This window comes from Anomaloglossus baeobatrachus, chromosome 7 (genome assembly GCF_048569485.1).
Source record: "Anomaloglossus baeobatrachus isolate aAnoBae1 chromosome 7, aAnoBae1.hap1, whole genome shotgun sequence".
NCBI classification, from domain to species: Eukaryota; Metazoa; Chordata; class Amphibia; order Anura; family Aromobatidae; genus Anomaloglossus; species Anomaloglossus baeobatrachus.
Genome location: NC_134359.1, coordinates 2,064,782 through 2,082,724, shown reverse-complemented (window position 1 = coordinate 2,082,724; position 17,943 = coordinate 2,064,782). Strand labels below are relative to the sequence as shown.

Below are 17,943 nucleotides of genomic sequence, written 5' to 3'. Positions count from 1 at the left end.
AGACCGAGCAGGATCCATCGTCCCACGTCACAAATGAAGAGAGAGGAGAGGGACATCTGGAGGTCGGCGTCACAGACGGAGGGCGAGGCGAGGAACCTGCGGATGGCGGCAAGCGAGGGGGCCTCCCTCGTGGGCAAGATGGCGGCGGCAGCGGACGGGACGCGAGGTGACTCACCCGAACACCGACAGGAAAGGATCCGCAGCGTGCCGGGTGAGAGTCTGTGCCCCTGGACCGTCGGGCCGGGTGGGAGGTTTGCGTTCTCCCTGGATGCGGGTTCCCCTGGACTCCCATTTGGCCCGCCTGACAGGGAAACTGTCAGGAGAAAGGTCCTGGAAAAAGCGACCACTGGACCCCCACCCTCACAACTCGCAGGCCCTCCAGCAGATTGGTGGGAGTTTGTTCTTCAACTCCCCACCAAGAGAGATTGTCAAGTACTCATCTCTGAGGTTAAGGATACCTGCCGATCTGAAATAGCGGCGGTCCGTCGGGATGTTGCTTCCATCTCTAACAGAGTAAACCAGCTGGAAAATGACCATAACGAAGCTAGAACAACCATGCGTCACCTCCAGTCCCAAGTCTCCTCTCAAACCGAAGTTATGAGAGCGCTACAACGTCATATAGAAGATTTAGATAACAGAGGTAGGCGCTATAATATAAGGTCAGAGGCGTACCGGAGGCTCAAGCGAAGGAAGATGTTACAGCAATTCTACAGACCATATTCAACTCACTCCTTCGAGGCCCTCTGACAACCCAATTCCTATGGATAGAGCGCACAGGGCCCTGCGCCCCAAAAACCTAAAAGGGAACCCGAGAGACATTATCTGTCACATCAGTGACTTCCAACTTAAAGAGGAAATAATGCTTAAGACACGACCACCAAAACAAGTGATGTACCGAGGGCACCAAGATCCAGCTATTCCAGGATCTCTCGTGGATAACGTTACAACAGCGGAGGGCCCTCCGTCCCCTGCTGTCGTCCCTGAGGGCCAATAATATCCTTTATAGATGGGGTACCCGTTTAGCCTTTCTGCACGGCGAGGAGAGACGTCAGCTAGCCTTCGGACCCCTGCAGATGTGGAGTCCTTCTGTCGGGCATTTGACCTCCCTGCCCCGGATCTACCGGACTGGACTTTACCTCAACAGATACCGCAGCTTTCCCACGCCTGGCAGCCAGCCACCACATCGCGTAAGCGGTGACCTAGGAGTGCGAGGGAGGAAGGGCCCACCTGAACATACCCACTCTTGAATCTACGGCTATCCTGTGAACTTATAAGTGGTTAATGGGCTCAATTAAGTTGCCTTTTACTTTTTCTGGGTTTTTCTCCTCCTTAAAGAATCTCGGGGGGGGGGGGGGGAATCTAGGCCCCGTAGGTCTGGTTTGTGGAGTTTCGTCACCCACCCCATCGACAGAGTCTCGTACCAACTTATTCGCAGTTTGGTTCTATAGTGCAGTGCATAATTAGTGTGACAACCTTTACTTTGAGTGAACATAAGTCGGCTCTGACGCTGGGATAGTGGACGGTTGGTGTTGACCATCATACACTTATCCTATTGCCTAACTGAAAAGTTTCTATTCTACACTAGAATATAGTTATGTTTTGGTTTGGTTTTTTTATGTCCTGGTTATATTCACAGGGATGCAATCCGCCAAAGTCTATATGCTTTGTCTCAGAAGGGTTCCGGGAGTACTTTTGCCACACATACCAAACGGCGGTGCCAGACACTAGCCCCCACACTAGCATATGTTGACGTCTTGAGATGGCTAAGTTAATGAGTCTTAATGTCAAGGGGCTGAATTCAGATGTAAAGAGGAGGCTGGTTCTCCAGGAGATGCGAAAATCAATGGCGGAAGTGGTGTTTCTGCAAGAGACACACTTCACGGAAAAAAGCTCCTTCAACTTTGCCCGCCACTGGTTTCCTCAATCCTTCTCGGCCACAAATACAAAAAAGAAAGCTGGGGTGGCTATACTGATTTCTCGCACTTGTCCACTCCAAGTGACTAGGTGGGAAGCAGATCCCTCAGGTCGCTTCCTCATAGTCCAGGGCAGCCTGAATGGGATACAACTAGTCCTGTGTAACCTCTATGTCCCAAACTCTAATCAAATTAGATTTGTTTCCTCGGTCTTGTCACGCCTCCCGTCGGACCATGGGGCTCTACACATCATAGGGGGAGACTTTAATATGGTGTTTTCAGACAGGGTGGATAGAATGCTTGCACCTTCACTCCCTGTAGGCTCACATAGATTATCCCACCTATCTACCAGTTTCCGCAAACTGATTCACACACAGCAACTATTTGACCTGTGGAGAATTGACAACCCGACAGCAAGACAATATACCTTCTTTTCACACCCCCATAATTCTCATAGTCGAATAGACTATTTCTTTGGCAATGTCCTCACACTTAGAACACTCCAACAAGCACACATAGGCAGTATTACGTGGTCGGACCATGCTCCTCTGATAATACACCTTAATTTAATTAATGCCCTTTCAAAAAGAACCCATTGGAGACTGAATGAATCCTTGCTCACCAATATCACCTCCCGCGAATCACTCCGCAAGGCTATACAGAACTACTTTGCGGAGAACTCCCAGTCCCATCCATTGTTCCCGATAATATGGGAGGCTCACAAGGCAGTTATTAGGGGGAAGTGCGTAGCCCTTTCGTCCAAACTTAAAAAGGACTCACAGCAACTTTACCGTCAATATGAGACGGATCTTCGTTTAGCAGAGGAACAACTCCATACCCATCCCACCAAGTCCCGCCTGAAAAAAGTGATAGACCTGAAAGCTAAACTAAAGGAAATCTCACATGGGAAAATAGAGATACTCTTACGCTATTCTGGCCAGAAATATTATGAATACGGCAATAAATCGCACACGATGTTGGCTAGAAAGCTTAGGGATCAAACTACAAATTCCGCCCCTTGCGCCATAAAGGACGCTTCAGGCACCCCTCATTACGACCCTACAAAAATTGCCCAACTTTTTCATTCATACTACATGTCCCTATACTCTATCCCTCCGACATTATCAATGTCCCATCCAGACAGAACAAAAAAAGTAAACGATTATTTGACTGACTGCCACCTCCCAAAGTTGTCTCAGGAGGCCCTGGACGACCTTAATCGGGAAATATTGCCAGACGAGATCCACCAGATCATTAAGGACCTCCCAAACCATAAAGCCCCGGGCCCAGATGGGTTCACGTACCTATATTATAAAACTTTTGTAGGGGAACTGTCTCCCCATCTGACTCACCTTTTCAAACTCTTTATGACAGGTGAAGACATCCCAAATACATTCCTACACTCTTACATAACCATTATTCCCAAAACAGGTAGGGATCCCATGGAATGCGCGAGCTACCGCCCCATTAGCCTCCTAAACTCAGATCTTAAAATATTCCCCAAATTGTTGGCAGAACGTCTAAATAATTGGCTCCCACAGCTGGTCCATAAGGACCAGGTAGGATTTGTTCGCTACCGTCAGGCGGGGGACAACACCCGAAGGATCTTGGACCTGGTGGAAGTGGTGAATAGAGAGGGGTTGGAGGCACTTCTCCTGGGGCTAGACGCGGAGAAGGCTTTCGACAGGCTGGACTGGTCCTTCATGTTTTCCATGTTGGGCCACTTTGGCATGTCGGGGCCATTTGTCTTCGCGCTAAGGGGTCTGTGCTTTCTCCCTGCGGCGACAATTCGCCTCCCACATGCACATTCAGAATCCCTGCCTATCCGAAATGGAACCAGGCAGGGCTGCCCATTGTCCTTTCTCCTATATGTTCTTAGCATCGAACCACTGGCGGCATAGATCAGACTTAATCCAGATATTATGGTGGTCAATGTTCGGGAGAAATCCTTCAAGGTGGCCCTATTTGTGGACGACGTCCTACTCCTACTATCCCTGACGAATCCCACCATTTCCCTACTAAATTTACATGCAGTACTATCTCAATACGCCAAACTTTCGGGATATAAAACTTAATTCTGACAAAAACAGAAGCTTTACCTCTCAATATCCCAGAGGCCAAACTACAGTCCCTTAAACAAAATTTTTAGTATTCCTGGCGATCAGATTCCCTGCGATACTTAGGAGTTAGAATAACCCCAACCTATAAGACACTATACCAAGCAAATGTCCCACCCCTGATACGTGATGTGGAAAATAGCCATAAAAAATGGTCATTGTGATGACATGGACTCTCATGGGTTAAAGTTTCTTAAAATTCAGCCAGACAGCATGATAGATTGTCTATAGAGGGGGGGGGGGGAAGTCCCTCATTGTTTATACAAGACTCTTGTGGACTCATGTAATTGTGTTGGCCACTGAAAGCCAGACGTATTGTTCTCCAGACTTTTCCAGTAACCATTGTATTGTAGTTGTGTATTGCTAATGTGATTACCTTAGTAGCCATTGTCTAGTCGGTGACTTGCAAACTTCATGTAGATATCCTCAGTCTTTCTATCCACATAATTTGAATGAGCATTGTCCATGTAGCTTGAAATTCGTCCAATGGGAGAAGCAATCTTGTCCAACCAATCGATGAGGACGCAGTGTGCCCAGAGGGAGGGCTGTGGCTATAAGACAGGACTTCTTTAAGCCACCAGTTGGATGAATGTTGATGGATGCTGATGGATCCAGTCTAAGCTCTTTGGAGCTGACTAGAGGATCAGGATATCTTATGGCTTCAATCTAGGGACTCCGGTGCCGGTTGGAGACCATATCGACAGCCTAGGGATTTCGACTCCGGCTGCCAGGATTGTAACATCATACCAGGACTACCTAAGGAGGACACTCAGGTTGGGACAGTTCAGTCACCTGTTACAGACTTTGCAGACTTCACACAGCTTCCTAAATCTGGCATTATTCTTTTCTCTGTGGGTGCCCGCCAAAAGCGGGGTGCTGCTGGATTTGAGTACATAGCACTGGAACCTCTGAAGCATGTGTAACGACATGGACTCTCATGGGTTAAACTTTCTTAAAATTCAGCCAGACAGGATTATAGATTGTTTATAGACGGGGGAGAAGTCCCTCATTGTTTCTACAAGACTCATGTAATTGTGTTGGCCACTGAAAGCCAGACGTATTGTTCTCCAGACTCTTTTCCAGTAACCATTGTATTGTAGTTGTGTATTGATAATGTAATTACCTTAGTAGCCATTGTCTAGTCGGTGACTTGCCGACTCCATGTAGATATACTGAGTCTTTCTATGCACATCATTTAAATGAACATTATCCATGCAGCTTGAAATTTATCCAATGGGAGAAGCAATCTTGTCCAACCAATCGATGAGGACGCAGTGTATCCTAAGGGAAGGTTATGGCTATAAAAGGGACTTCTTTAAGCCACCAGGGGAATGAAGGTTGATGGATCCAGTCTAAGCTCTTTGGAGCTGACTAGAGGATCAGGATATCTTATGGCTTCAATCTAGGGACTCCGGACCCGGTTGGAGACCATAACCACAGCCTAGGGATTTCGACTCCGGCTGCCAGGATTTTAACATCAAACCAGGTCTACCTAAGAAGGACACTCAGGTTGGGACAGTTCAGTCACCTGTTACAGAATTTGCAGACCTCAGACAGCTTGGAACCTGTGAGGCATGGACATTCTAAATCCCTGGTGAGCCAGCGGAAGGGTGAGACTCTGTTGCCTGTTACATTTGTGTGTTTTGCTGGTTATGTGTTATGTGTTATGTGCTGTTAATTGTTTGGGGATCCAATAAAGTCTAATTATTGTGGTTCCCTCACCTTGTGTTGTCTGAGTAGTGTTACGCCCACGGTTAAGGAGGCCGGTGTTCAGTTGGGATGAGCCCTGAGCCACGCTGTCTTTCTAAAGGCGGCGGGTTTTAGTGGACGAGAGCACCCACTGAGCCCCGTGTCTCCACACCAGGGTAATGGAGGAAACAGTGTCTCGTAGTCCCTGGCTCTTGACCGGCTGAGCTGGTAGATGGGCTCCAAGCATGCGGCCTTGGTTTTGGAGACAATCGCTATCTATATGTCCATGGCGCCCACATGTATAACAGCGCCATAGATTGGGCGAGTCACAGGCCCTGTTTGTAGTCCTTTGTTTTGGTGCAGCTTCTGCTGGGTAGCGGGACCATCCTTCTCGACCGGCTGGTGTTAGCAGTACTGCAGCTGGAATCCCATAAACATATTCCAGAACATAAGCCCTCTCTTCTCTTGAGGATCTAGGCCCCAATGCATCCAACAACGCTGTGGCTTGGGCCATTTTGGACAAAGTTGATTCCCGATTGTCACTAGATCCATGATGTGGCACATAGTTTAAATCCTCTGGGTCAATATCGGCGGGATCCTCATCGTCCTCTGCATCATTCTGGGCATCCCAACGGACTAATTTCTGGATCAAGGCTGACAGAGTCTCAGCGTTCCAGTAGATAATCTTTCGCCTCTGGCACAGATCCTGTAGCATCCATTTACTGCAGCGGTTGTAACTCCTCTCTTGTCCTTGTCCCATGGCTGAGCTGGTGGGGTTGGACATGGCAGCGTCCGAAACCTGAATGCCTCCCCTATGGCCTGCTAGGTATGCTTAAGTGCCTCCCTGGTTGCTGAGCCCTGGACGGTGTCCACGAACACCCGTCCGCTGCAGCTCCCCTGGGTAAACCAGGCTGAGTAGTATCCCACCGCTGCCACCAATTGTGGAGACACGGGGCTCAGTGGGTGCTCTCGTCCACTAAAACCCGCCGCCTTTAGAAAGACAGCGTGGCTCAGGGCTCATCCCAACTGAACGCCGCCCTCCTTATCCGTGGGCGTAACACTACTCAGACAACACAGGGTGAGGGAACCACAATAATTAGACTTTATTGGATCCCCAAACAATTAACGGCACGTAACCCATAACCAGCAAAACACACAAATGTAACAGGCAACAGAGTCTCACCCTTCCGCTGGCTCACCAGGGATTTAGAATGTCCATGCCTCAGAGGTTCCAGGGCTATTTACTCAAATCCAGCAGCACCCCGCTTTTGGCGGGCACCCACCGAGAAAAGAATAATGCCAGATTTAGGAAGCTGATAGCAGAGAGAGGTAGTAGAACGGGGCTTTAAAGAACCGCGCCAAGGATCCCAGATGTAATCTTGAATTAATGTAAACTTTTTATTTTGGCACAGGTCTACGCGTTTCAGGAGGCTCAGCTCCCTTCCTCAGGACCAGCAGGCACAAGATACATCAAATCAATCAAAAAGAGATTTGATGTATCTTGTGCCTGCTGGTCCTGAGGAAGGGAGCTGAGCCTCCTGAAACGCGTAGACCTGTGCCAAAATAAAAAGTTTACATTAATTCAAGATTACATCTGGGATCCTTGGCGCGGTTCTTTAAAGCCCCGTTCTACTACCTCTCTCTGCTATCAGCCGCTTGGGGTACTGCTGCCTTGATCCATATGTCACAACCCTGATTGGTGAGTAGGATTACTCTTCTTTCACCCCCTGTTTGTCAGGGTAAGACCCTATTGCGCTTTCATTTCCACAGGTTCTTTTTTTGCTTCTGAGATTTAGGAAGCTGTGTGAGGTCTGCAAAGTCTGTAACAGGTGACTGAACTGTCCCAACCTGAGTGTCCTCCTTAGGTAGTCCTGGTATGATGTTATAATCCTGGCAGCCGGAGTCGAAATCCCTAGGCTGTGGATATGGTCTCCAACCGGCACCGGAGTCCCTAGATTGAAGCCATAAGATATCCTGATCCTCTAGTCAGCTCCGAAGAGCTTAGACTGGATCCATCAGCATCCATCAACCTTCATCAACCCTGGTGGCTTAAATAAGTCCCTTTTATAGCCATAACCTTCCCTTAGGATACACTGCGTCCTCATTGATTGGTTGGACAAGATTGCTTCTCCCATTGGATGAATTTCAAGCTGCATGGATAATGTTCATTTAAATGATGTGCACAGAAAGACTCAGTATATCTACATGGAGTCGGCAAGTCACCGACTAGACAATGGCTACTAAGGTAATTACATTATCAATACACAACTACAATACAATGATTACTGGAAAAGTCTGGAGAACAATAGCTAAGCAAACATGACTTAGCACACATAAGAACAATAGTCTGGCTGAATGTTAAGAAACTTTAACCCATGAGAGTCCATGTCGTCACAGTCATCACTACAGATCTCGTTCTTGGCCAAAATCGCTACAATTAAAATGTCGGTCATCCCTAAATTTCTATATTTATTTGAAACACTCCCGGTGCGTGTTCCCGTGGGTGTGCTGAAAAAAATCCAGTCAACACTCTTGCAATTCATCTGGAACTCGGGAAGACACCGTATTCCAGATTTAGTTATGTGTGCACCCTGTAAAAAGGGGGGCCTGTCGTGCCCAAATCTTAAACTTTACTACTACGCCTCGCATCTACGTAACCTGGCCTCATGGACGACCCTACCGGCCTACAATAAGTGGACGGAGATAGAGAAGTTTTGGATGGCACCCTATCATCCGAGCTCCCTAATCTGGGGCCGCCCTAGTGAAACCCCCTCTAGAGACTTACTAGGCCCAATGGCATTCACAAGAGAGATTTGGCGGCAGTGTAGAATGAAGTTCCAGCTGGCGTCACAGTCCTCTCTGCTGACCCCTTTCCTGTTTACGCCATACCTGACGGAGGGTATGGGTCCGGGGGTGACAGGGTTGTGGGCAAAGACGGGCCTCTACTGTTTCCGAGATATAGTTAACCCAACGACCCTAAAATTGAAGCCATTTTCAGACTTACGATACCAATACAACCTACCCTTTTATCTGTATTTTTCGTACCAACAAATAACACATTTTTTTACAGACATCATGGGACTGACGGGGGTAAGCCGCCCAACCGCATTTGAGACCCTATGCTCTGGCCGGACCTCGACCAGGGGATTCATTTCAGCCATTTACGATATACTGACAACTGGGGACCCTTTGGATACAGTGAAACACACGTATATGAGGAGATGGGAGTGCTGGGTGGGACGCCTTTATCGGATGCACTCTGGTCAGTGATATGGGCTCGGACATTGTGGTCCTCAATTAGCACTCTCTACAAGGAGAATCAAGTTAAAATCCTCATGACATGGTACCACACGCCAGAACTCCTACACAAGTTTAATCATAACTACCCAGATGTCTGTTGGACGTGCGGCCTTGGAGGAGCGTCTCTATACCATGGTTTTTGGACATGCCCGGTCATCGGGAGTTTCTGGGAGGATGTAGAGTCGTTGATGGACAGATTGGTGGGTAGAAGTGTGTCCAGAGACCCGGTGGTGTTCTTGCTAAATGCCCTCCCGTCATCCCTAAGCAAATCGGAATTAAAGCTCCTTCTCCATATTCTTACAGCTGCCAAATGCCTAATCTCACTATTTTGGAAGAGGGTGGCCCCGCCGTCTGTCTCTGATCTGTTTGCTCGGATAAAAGATGTTAGAAATATGGAAAGATTGACAGCCCAGCTCCATAACACCATGGATGGGTTTGTAGCGACATGGTCTATTTGGGATGCGCTTGGAGACACTTACCAAATTTGAGGACGAAAATGGGTCTATGGCAACTCGTATTTCCCCTACACACAAACCTGAGGGGCTGTGCGGGGGCAGGCGTTCGAACTCAGCTCACCCTTCAATTGATTGACATTTAGTAAATTTATGACATAGCATATCTGTACACATACCTGTGAAATGTTTCTTTTACTTATGTAAGTGTATATTGTCTTTTGTTGCATAACATGTTAAAAACCCCTTTTTTTTCAAAAATAAAAAGTTGAATAAAAAAAGAAAACAAAACTTAGAATACCGTATGTTTTAGAGGATATTTTACACAGTGCCTTGTAGACCGGAGCAGCGCCACGAAATTCTGTGCAACAGCTTTGTGTTGGTGCAGCTTTGTTCTAAAGGAGTCCTGGGGCCTTGTGCCCATGAGAACGTACCCAGCCCTTCATCCATGGCACCGCGATCATACTGATGAGAGCGAGGTGTGGATAATGAATATGTCAGAGGCTCTTACCAGCTGCTGGCCCTGGACGCCCCACGCCGCGTGCTGCAGCACCGAGTCCTCCACCTCCGGGGGGTTCAGCTCCCAAACCTCCCTGAAACACAAACATGTCACATCGTCTCCATGTATAAGGCTGGTATCTGTGCAGAGGTCTGCGGAGACAAGCACGCACCTTGTGTGGATGTTGTAGATGACGTAGGAGGCCGTGTAGGAATAATAAAACACCTGCAATAAGAGGTACACGTGAATATATCACCAGTGCACAAATATACAGTCTGCAGACCGTGCCCCATCTGCAAGAGCCGACAGCTGCATGGCAGATATCCGTGTCACATGACTGCAAATATTATATATATTATTCACATTGAAGGCATCAAAACTATGAATTAACACATGTGGAGTGAAATACTTAACAAAAAAGTGTGAAACAAGTGAAAATCTGTCTTATATTCTCGGTTCTTCAGAGTAGCCACCTTTTGCTTTGATTACTGCTTTGCACACTCTTGGCATTCTCTTGATGAGCTACAAGAGGTAGTCACCGGAAATGGTCTTCACTTCACAGGTGCGCCCGGTCAGGTTTAATAAGTGGGATTTCTTGCCTTATAAATGGGGTTGGGACCATCAGTTGTGTTGTGCAGAAGTCTGGTGGGTACGCAGCTGATAGTCCTACTGAATAGACTGTTAGAATTTGTATTATAGCAAGAAAAAAGCAGCTAAGTAAAGAAAAACGAGTGGCCATCATTACTTTAAGAAATGAAGGTCAGTCAGTCCGAACAACTGGGAAAACTTTGAAAGTGTCCCCAAGTGCAGTGGCAAAAACCATCAAACGCTACAATGAAACTGGCTTACATGAGGACTGCCCCAGGAAAAGAAGACAAAAAGTCACCTCTGCTGCGGAGGATAAGTTTATCCGAGTCACCAGCCTCAGAAATCGCAGGTTAACAACAACTCAGATTAGAGACCAGGTCAATGCCACACAGAGTTCTAGCAGCAGACACATCTCTAGAACTGTTAAGAGGAGACTTTGTGCAGTAGGCCTTCATGGTAAAATAGCTGCTAAGGCCAGGCAACAAGCAGAAGAGACTTGTTTGGGCTAAAAAACACAAGGAATGGACATTAGACCAATGGAAATCTGTGCTTTGGTCTGAGGAGTCCAGATTTGAGATCTTTGGATCCAACCACCGTGTCTTTGTGCGACGCAGAAAAGGTGAATGGGTGGACTCTACATGCCTGGTTCCCAACATGAAGCATAGAGGAGGAGGTGTGATGGTGTGGGGGTGTTTTGCTGGTGACACTGTTGGGGATTGATTCAAGATTGAAGGCATACTGAACCAGCATGGCTACCACAGCATCTTGCAGCGGCGTGCTATTCCATCCGGTTTGCGTTTAATTGGACCATCATTTATTTTTCAACAGCACAATGACCCCAAACACACATCCAGGCTGTGTAAGGGCTATTTGACTAAGAAGGAGAGTGATGGGGTGCTACACCAGATGGCCTGGCCTCCACAGTCACCAGACCTGAACCCAATCAAGATGGTTTGGGGTAAGCTGGACCTCAGAGTGAAGGCAAAAGGGCCAACAAGTGCTAAGCATCTCTGGGAACTCCTTCAAGACTGTTGGAAAACCATTTCCGGTGACTACATCTTGAAGCTCATCAAGAGAATGCCAAGAGTGTGCAAAGCAGTAATCAAAGCAAAAGGTGGCTACTTTGAAGAACCTAGAATATAAGACATATTTTCAGTTGTTTCACACTTTTTTGTTAAGTATTTCCTTCCAGAAGGTGTGTCCAAACTTTTGGTCTGCACTAAGACACTAGGCCTATGCTAGTGTCTGTGCCTGTCCGTCCTATCTGCCTCAGTCTTCCCGATGCGCCCAAGGTCTACACTAGTGTCTGTGCCTGTCCGTCCTATCTGCCTCAGTCTTCCCGATGCGCCCAAGGTCTACACTAGTGTCTGTGCCTGTCTGTCCTATCTGCCTCAGTCTTCCCGATGCGCCCAAGGTCTACACTAGTGACTGTGCCTGTCCGTCCTATCTGCCTCAGCCATCCCGGTCTACACTAGTGACTGTGCCTGGCACCAGGTGTTCAAAGGGTGAGCCCAGTTACCCCCTGTGGTCCTACTCGCCTCCTTACCATCTCCAGCGGCGAGCATTACAATAGGGGAAGGGAGCAGAGCCCTGCTGAGCAGAGGCAGATGCATAACAGCAGTTGCGTTCTTGGTGGGTATGAGCTGCGATAACACCGATACTGGAGTAAAACATGGTTCTAACAACCAGCCATGCCTAAGCCACCTGTTTAAGGGAACAAACCTTAGGGGTTTTATATCTGTAAATAAAATTAGATAATCTCTTGCTTGGGGGGGATCAATATAAAGCCATGGCTGCGTTCCTCATATTGAAGTCTAGTCACCAGTTTGCATACTCTAATGCTACTGCTAGACAATCCACATGTGAGGGGCCACTAGACATCCGGACTCCTCCAGGGCCTGTAAGATCACCAGTTTGGATATAAGGGATCTGTCCTGTCCGTAAAATGAGCTTAAAACATTGTCAAGACCATGGAAGAACTTTAAGGAAAATTCCACCTAATAGAGATAAAGGAAGAGAAGACCACACCTCCACAACAGAGTCTGGGGTCAGCATTAGCGCGGCTGTCAATCAGTGCTATGCACAGAGCGGTGACTGAACCTGCGCTGGCGCCACCCTGATGACTGAAAGCTGGATGACTGAAAGTAGGAGGAATAAAGTTAATTTCATCCCAGTAGCCAAGCTTCGAACAAGCTTATAACACTAATAACCTGCACATTAACCCCATATCTATACGTTAATGGCGTTGTTTCACATGGCAGGTTCCCTTAAACTGCTCTAGAGTAGGGGAGATCTGTACCACAAGATACCTCAACTGAGAGACACAGTCCAGCTGGTCCTGGGAATTGTCCAGGGGGCTTTGAGCCAGCAATGGGAATTGAACTCTCAAGCCAAAGAATATTCTAAATCTCTTCACTAGATCTAACAAAGCAGCCAGGGAAGGAGCCAAATTGGTGAGAAAAATGAGAGTGTGGTCTGAGTGAAAAGTTACCCGGCAAGGGCTCGAGGTGAAAGGACAGGGGCCACGCCAGTCTGGAAATGTGCGAGATATATCCAAGTTAGAACCGAAAAGAAAGCGTGGGAGTCAGACATTAGCTGAATCCAAGATGAAAACTTGGGTGATATGGACTTAAGGTTTGGGCACTCAACAAAATTACAGGCCTTACGAGTGTACAGGCTCACCGCTATTATGATCCGGAACCATGGAAGATCATAATGTATCATTGGCAAAAAGTGACAAGAGCATTGGCAACTAATCTGGCCGCCATCCCCTTACTAACCATCAACACTAGAAGTAGCCGAGGAGTGAACTAACATTCTATGCACCAAGAATCCAGCCAGAGAAACTAGCTATCCTAAAGGAACGAAGGATGAATAACTCTCTGCCTCAGAGTAGATCCCCAAAGGTATAGCAAGCCCCTCACATTCAAAGACTACGGTGATATAGGAAAATACAATACACAGATGGAGGATAGGATTAGCAAAGGTGAGGCCCCACTAACTAAATAGGAAAGGATAGGAAAGGGGCTGATGGTGGCCAGAGAAAAACCCTACAAAAATCCAAATACCTGATAGTACAAAAAGGTCCTCAGATCGCACGATCTGCACTCCGTCCTATATCAGGCGCTCTTGTCAAACCAATGAATAGAAAAACAGGAACAATTACAAATTCAAGAAGAAACAAACACATGTACTTATAGGAGCAAAACTCCAAACATAGCTGCAGGGAGCTTCCCAGCTAAGCAACAGAGAGGGAAGATTCCTGCATGCAAATAAACTGACAATAACCACAGTAAATGACAAATTCAGATAAGTACAAAAAGAACAAAACAACTAAGAAAGAACCAAGCACTTATCTGGGGTAGATGTGGTCAGAAGCAAGATGAAAAGCCAGGTGAGCTACAGGACAATGATAACAGGCTCAGACTGCCAGGAGGCCCAGGCTTAAATAGGCAGAGAGTTAGCAATGGATACGCCCATTGCTCAAGAACACCTGGTCTCTGTCAAAATCATTTTTGGTCACAAGAGGGAGCCTCACAGCAGCAACAGCATAACTGACATTCACAACACACCGCCTAACCTGCGTAATGCTCTACATAAGCTGCAGCAATACCTAAGAAATTATAGCGTATATTCACATATTCTACAATATATATACAGTATATTGGCCGTACCAGACAAGGTCCTGGTCTGATGTGAGGGAATTGGATACAAGATCACATTCCTTAGCCTTGTGGGCAGCAACGTGGCTACAAAATATAATATCAGAGTTCACCAAAGAAATTGGAAGAGTAAGATTTAGAATAACCACCAACACCTCCTTGTCTCAATATATCCTATGTGATGTATATACAGCAGACTCAGTATATCCTATGTGATGTATATACAGCAGACTCAGTATATCCTATGTGATGTATATACAGCAGACTCAGTATATCCTATGTGATGTATATACAGCACTCAGTATATCCTATGTGATGTATATACACCAGACTCAGTATATCCTATGTGATGTATATACACCAGTTTCATTGTATCTTCTGATTGATATACAAAAATCTCAGTGTGAGACAGCCTACCAAAACTCATGACGCCTACATAAACCGTCGCCTATTTATCTATTCAAACAGTTCAGAAAAGACATTTTTATATTACCCATGTTCAAACACAATATGCATTTCGTAAAGGAAAAAAAAATGTAAAAAGTTAGTGCGGAATGGAGACCCACATGGTTGACACAGAAAGGGTGTTATACGTGTGGAGGGAGAAAGTGCACCTTGTGTAGACATATGGAGAAAACAAATGAACTTTATAATGTGATTAATAAGATATATTTGGTTATAGCGATTGTTAATTGCAACACCATACATGTTGTTTATATGGCAACGTGTGTGGTGTGCGATAAATACTACATAGGGTGCATGGTGAGACCCTTAAAGAGGATTGGTGAACATATTACGGCTGCTAAGCCTGATGGCACTGTGAATGGACAAGGATGGTTGGAATTTTCTAGGCTTTTTCACGATTATCATAATGGGGATGCGAGTTCCCGTAGGGTTAAAGGCATGGAGAGTTGGAACGCCGGCCCGGGGGGGAGCGCACTGTTAGCCCGCCCGGGGAGGGGGCCTGGGAGCGCACTGTTAGCCCGGCCCGGGGTGGGGACTGGGAGCGCACTGTTAGCCCGGCCTGGGGTGGGGACTGGGAGCGCACTGTTAGCCCGGCCTGGGGACTGGGAGCGCACTGTTAGCCGGCCCGGGGGGGGACTGGGAGCGCACTGTTAGCCCGGCCCGGGGTGGGGACTGGGTGCGCACTGTTAGCCGGCCCGGGGGGGGTGGGACTGGGAGCGCACTGTTAGCCCGGCCCGGGGTGGGGACTGGGAGCGCACTGTTAGCCCGGCCCGAGGTGGGGACTGGGAGCGCACTGTTAGCCCGGCCCGGGGTGGGGACTGGGAGCGCACTGTTAGCCCGGCCCGGGGTGGGGACTGGGAGCGCACTGTTAGGCGGACTTTGCACACTACAACATCGCAGGTGCGATGTCGGTGGGGTCAAATTGAAAGTAACGCACATCCGGCATCGCATGCGACATCGTAGTGTGTAAAGCCTAGATGATACGATTAACGAGCGCAAAATCGTCGTAATCGTATCATTGGTGCAGCGTCGGCGTAATCCATAATTACGCTGACGCGACGGTACGATGTTGTTCCTCGCTCCTGCGGCAGAGCACATCACTGTGTGTGAAGTCGCAGGAGCGAGGAACATCTCCTACCGGCGTCACCGCGGCTTCCGTAGGATATGCGGACGGAAGGAGGTGGGCAGGATGTTTACATCCTGCTCATCTCCACCCCTCTGCCGCTATTGGCCGCCTGCCGTGTGACGTCGCTATGACGCCGCACGTCCCGCCCTCTTAGGAAGGAGGCGGTTCGCCGGCCAGAGCGACGGTCGCAGGGCAGGGGAGTGCATGTGAAGCTGGCGTAGCGATAATTTTCGCTACGGCAGCTATCACACGATATCATACCTGCGACGGGGACAGGGACTATCGCGTGCGACATCGCAGCATCGGCTTGCGATGTCGCAACGTGCAAAGCCGCCCTTAGCCCGGCCGGGGTGGGGACTGGGAGCGCACTGTTAGCCCGGCCCGGGGGGGGACTGGGAGCGCACTGTTAGCCCGGCCCAGGGGGGGACTGGGAGCGCACTGTTAGCCCGGCCCGGGGGGGGACTGGGAGTGCACTGTTAGCCCGGCCCAGGGGGGGACTGGGAGCGCACTGTTAGCTGTCACAAGGCTTATTGGATAATTGAGGTAGGAGCTAGATTCCCTATTGGGTAAAATTATCGCAGCAACATTAGACATTTTTATTAAATGGGAAAATATAACGTTTTAAAAATTGAACACAGTTAATGTAGAACTGTCTTTTCTGAACTGTTTGAGCAGATAAATAGGCGAGGGTTTATGCATCACATTACATTGTAATGTGTCAAGTGACAGGTGCACATGACTGTGCTTAATAGACCGGGTGTATAAGGACGGTTTTATGTTCATATGCCAATGATTAAGAACGTTGTTAGAAACACGCCAGCGTTTGGGGGGCTGCGTCCTCACATCAGCTTTTATTCTTGACATGGAAATAAAATATTGAATAATTAAATGAAGAGACGCCTCCTCAGGTCAGAATAAGACCTGCACAACCTTCTACTCCGCTTCCTCCTCCACCTCCTCCTCCTCTGGTCAGAATAAGACCTGCACAACCTTCTACTCCGCTTCCTCCTCCTCCTCCTCCTCTGGTCAGAATAAGACCTGCACAACCTTCTACTCCGCTTCCTCCACCTCCTCCTCCTCTGGTCAGAATAAGACCTGGACCACCTTCTACTCTGCTTCCTCCTCCACCTCCTCCTCCTCTGGTCAGAATAAGACCTGCACAACCTTCTACTCCGCTTCCTCCTCCACCTCCTCCTCCTCTGGTCAGAATAAGACCTGCACCACCTTCTACTCGGCTTCCTCCACCTCCTCCTCCTCCTCTGGTCAGAATAAGACCTGCACAATCTTCTACTCCGCTTCCTCCTCCTCCTCTGGTCAGAATAAGACCTGCACAACCTTCTACTCCGCTTCCTCCTCCACCTCCTCCTCCTCTGGTCAGAATAAGACCTGCACAATCTTCTACTCCGCTTCCTCCTCCTCCTCTGGTCAGAATAAGACCTGCACCACCTTCTACTCGGCTTCCTCCACCTCCTCCTCCTCCTCTGGTCAGAATAAGACCTGCACAACCTTCTACTCCGCTTCCTCCTCTTCCTCCTCCTCTGGTCAGAATAAGACCTGCACAACCTTCTACTCCGCTTCCTCCTCCTCCTCCTCCTCTGGTCAGAATAAGACCTGCACAACCTTCTACTCCGCTTCCTCCACCTCCTCCTCCTCAGGTCAGAATAAGACCTGCACAACCTTCTACTCCGCTTCCTCCTCAGGTCAGAATAAGACCTGCACAACCTTCTACTCCGCTTCCTCCTCCCCCTCCTCCTCTGGTCAGAATAAGACCTGCACAACCTTCTACTCCGCTTCCTCCTCCTCCTCCTCCTCTGGTCAGAATAAGACCTGCACAACCTTCTACTCTGCTTCCTCCACCTCCTCTGGTCAGAATAAGACCTGCACAACCTTCTACTCCGCTTCCTCCTCCTCCTCCTCCTCTGGTCAGAATAAGACCTGCACAACACTCTACTCCGCTTCCTCCTCCACCTCCTCCTCCTCTGGTCAGAATAAGACCTGCACAACCTTCTACTCCGCTTCCTCCTCCACCTCCTCCTCCTCTGGTCAGAATAAGACCTGCACCACCTTCTACTCCGCTTCCTCCTCCTCCGCCTCCTCTGGTCAGAATAAGACCTGCACCACCTCCTACTCCG

The 17,943-nt window shown here is 48.3% G+C and overlaps 1 protein-coding gene across 1 annotated transcript in view; it reads right to left on the bottom strand.

Moving 5' to 3' along the window:
* DPP10 (dipeptidyl peptidase like 10) overlaps window positions 1-17,943 on the bottom strand; it is a 425,891-nt gene that overhangs the window by 235,231 nt on the left and 172,717 nt on the right. The window contains exons 6-7 of the mRNA XM_075318715.1: window positions 10,143-10,195; window positions 9,983-10,064 (exon numbers count right to left, since the gene is read on the bottom strand). Coding sequence (XP_075174830.1) covers window positions 9,983-10,064; window positions 10,143-10,195 — 135 coding nt within the window. The remainder of the gene's footprint in view (window positions 1-9,982; window positions 10,065-10,142; window positions 10,196-17,943) is intronic.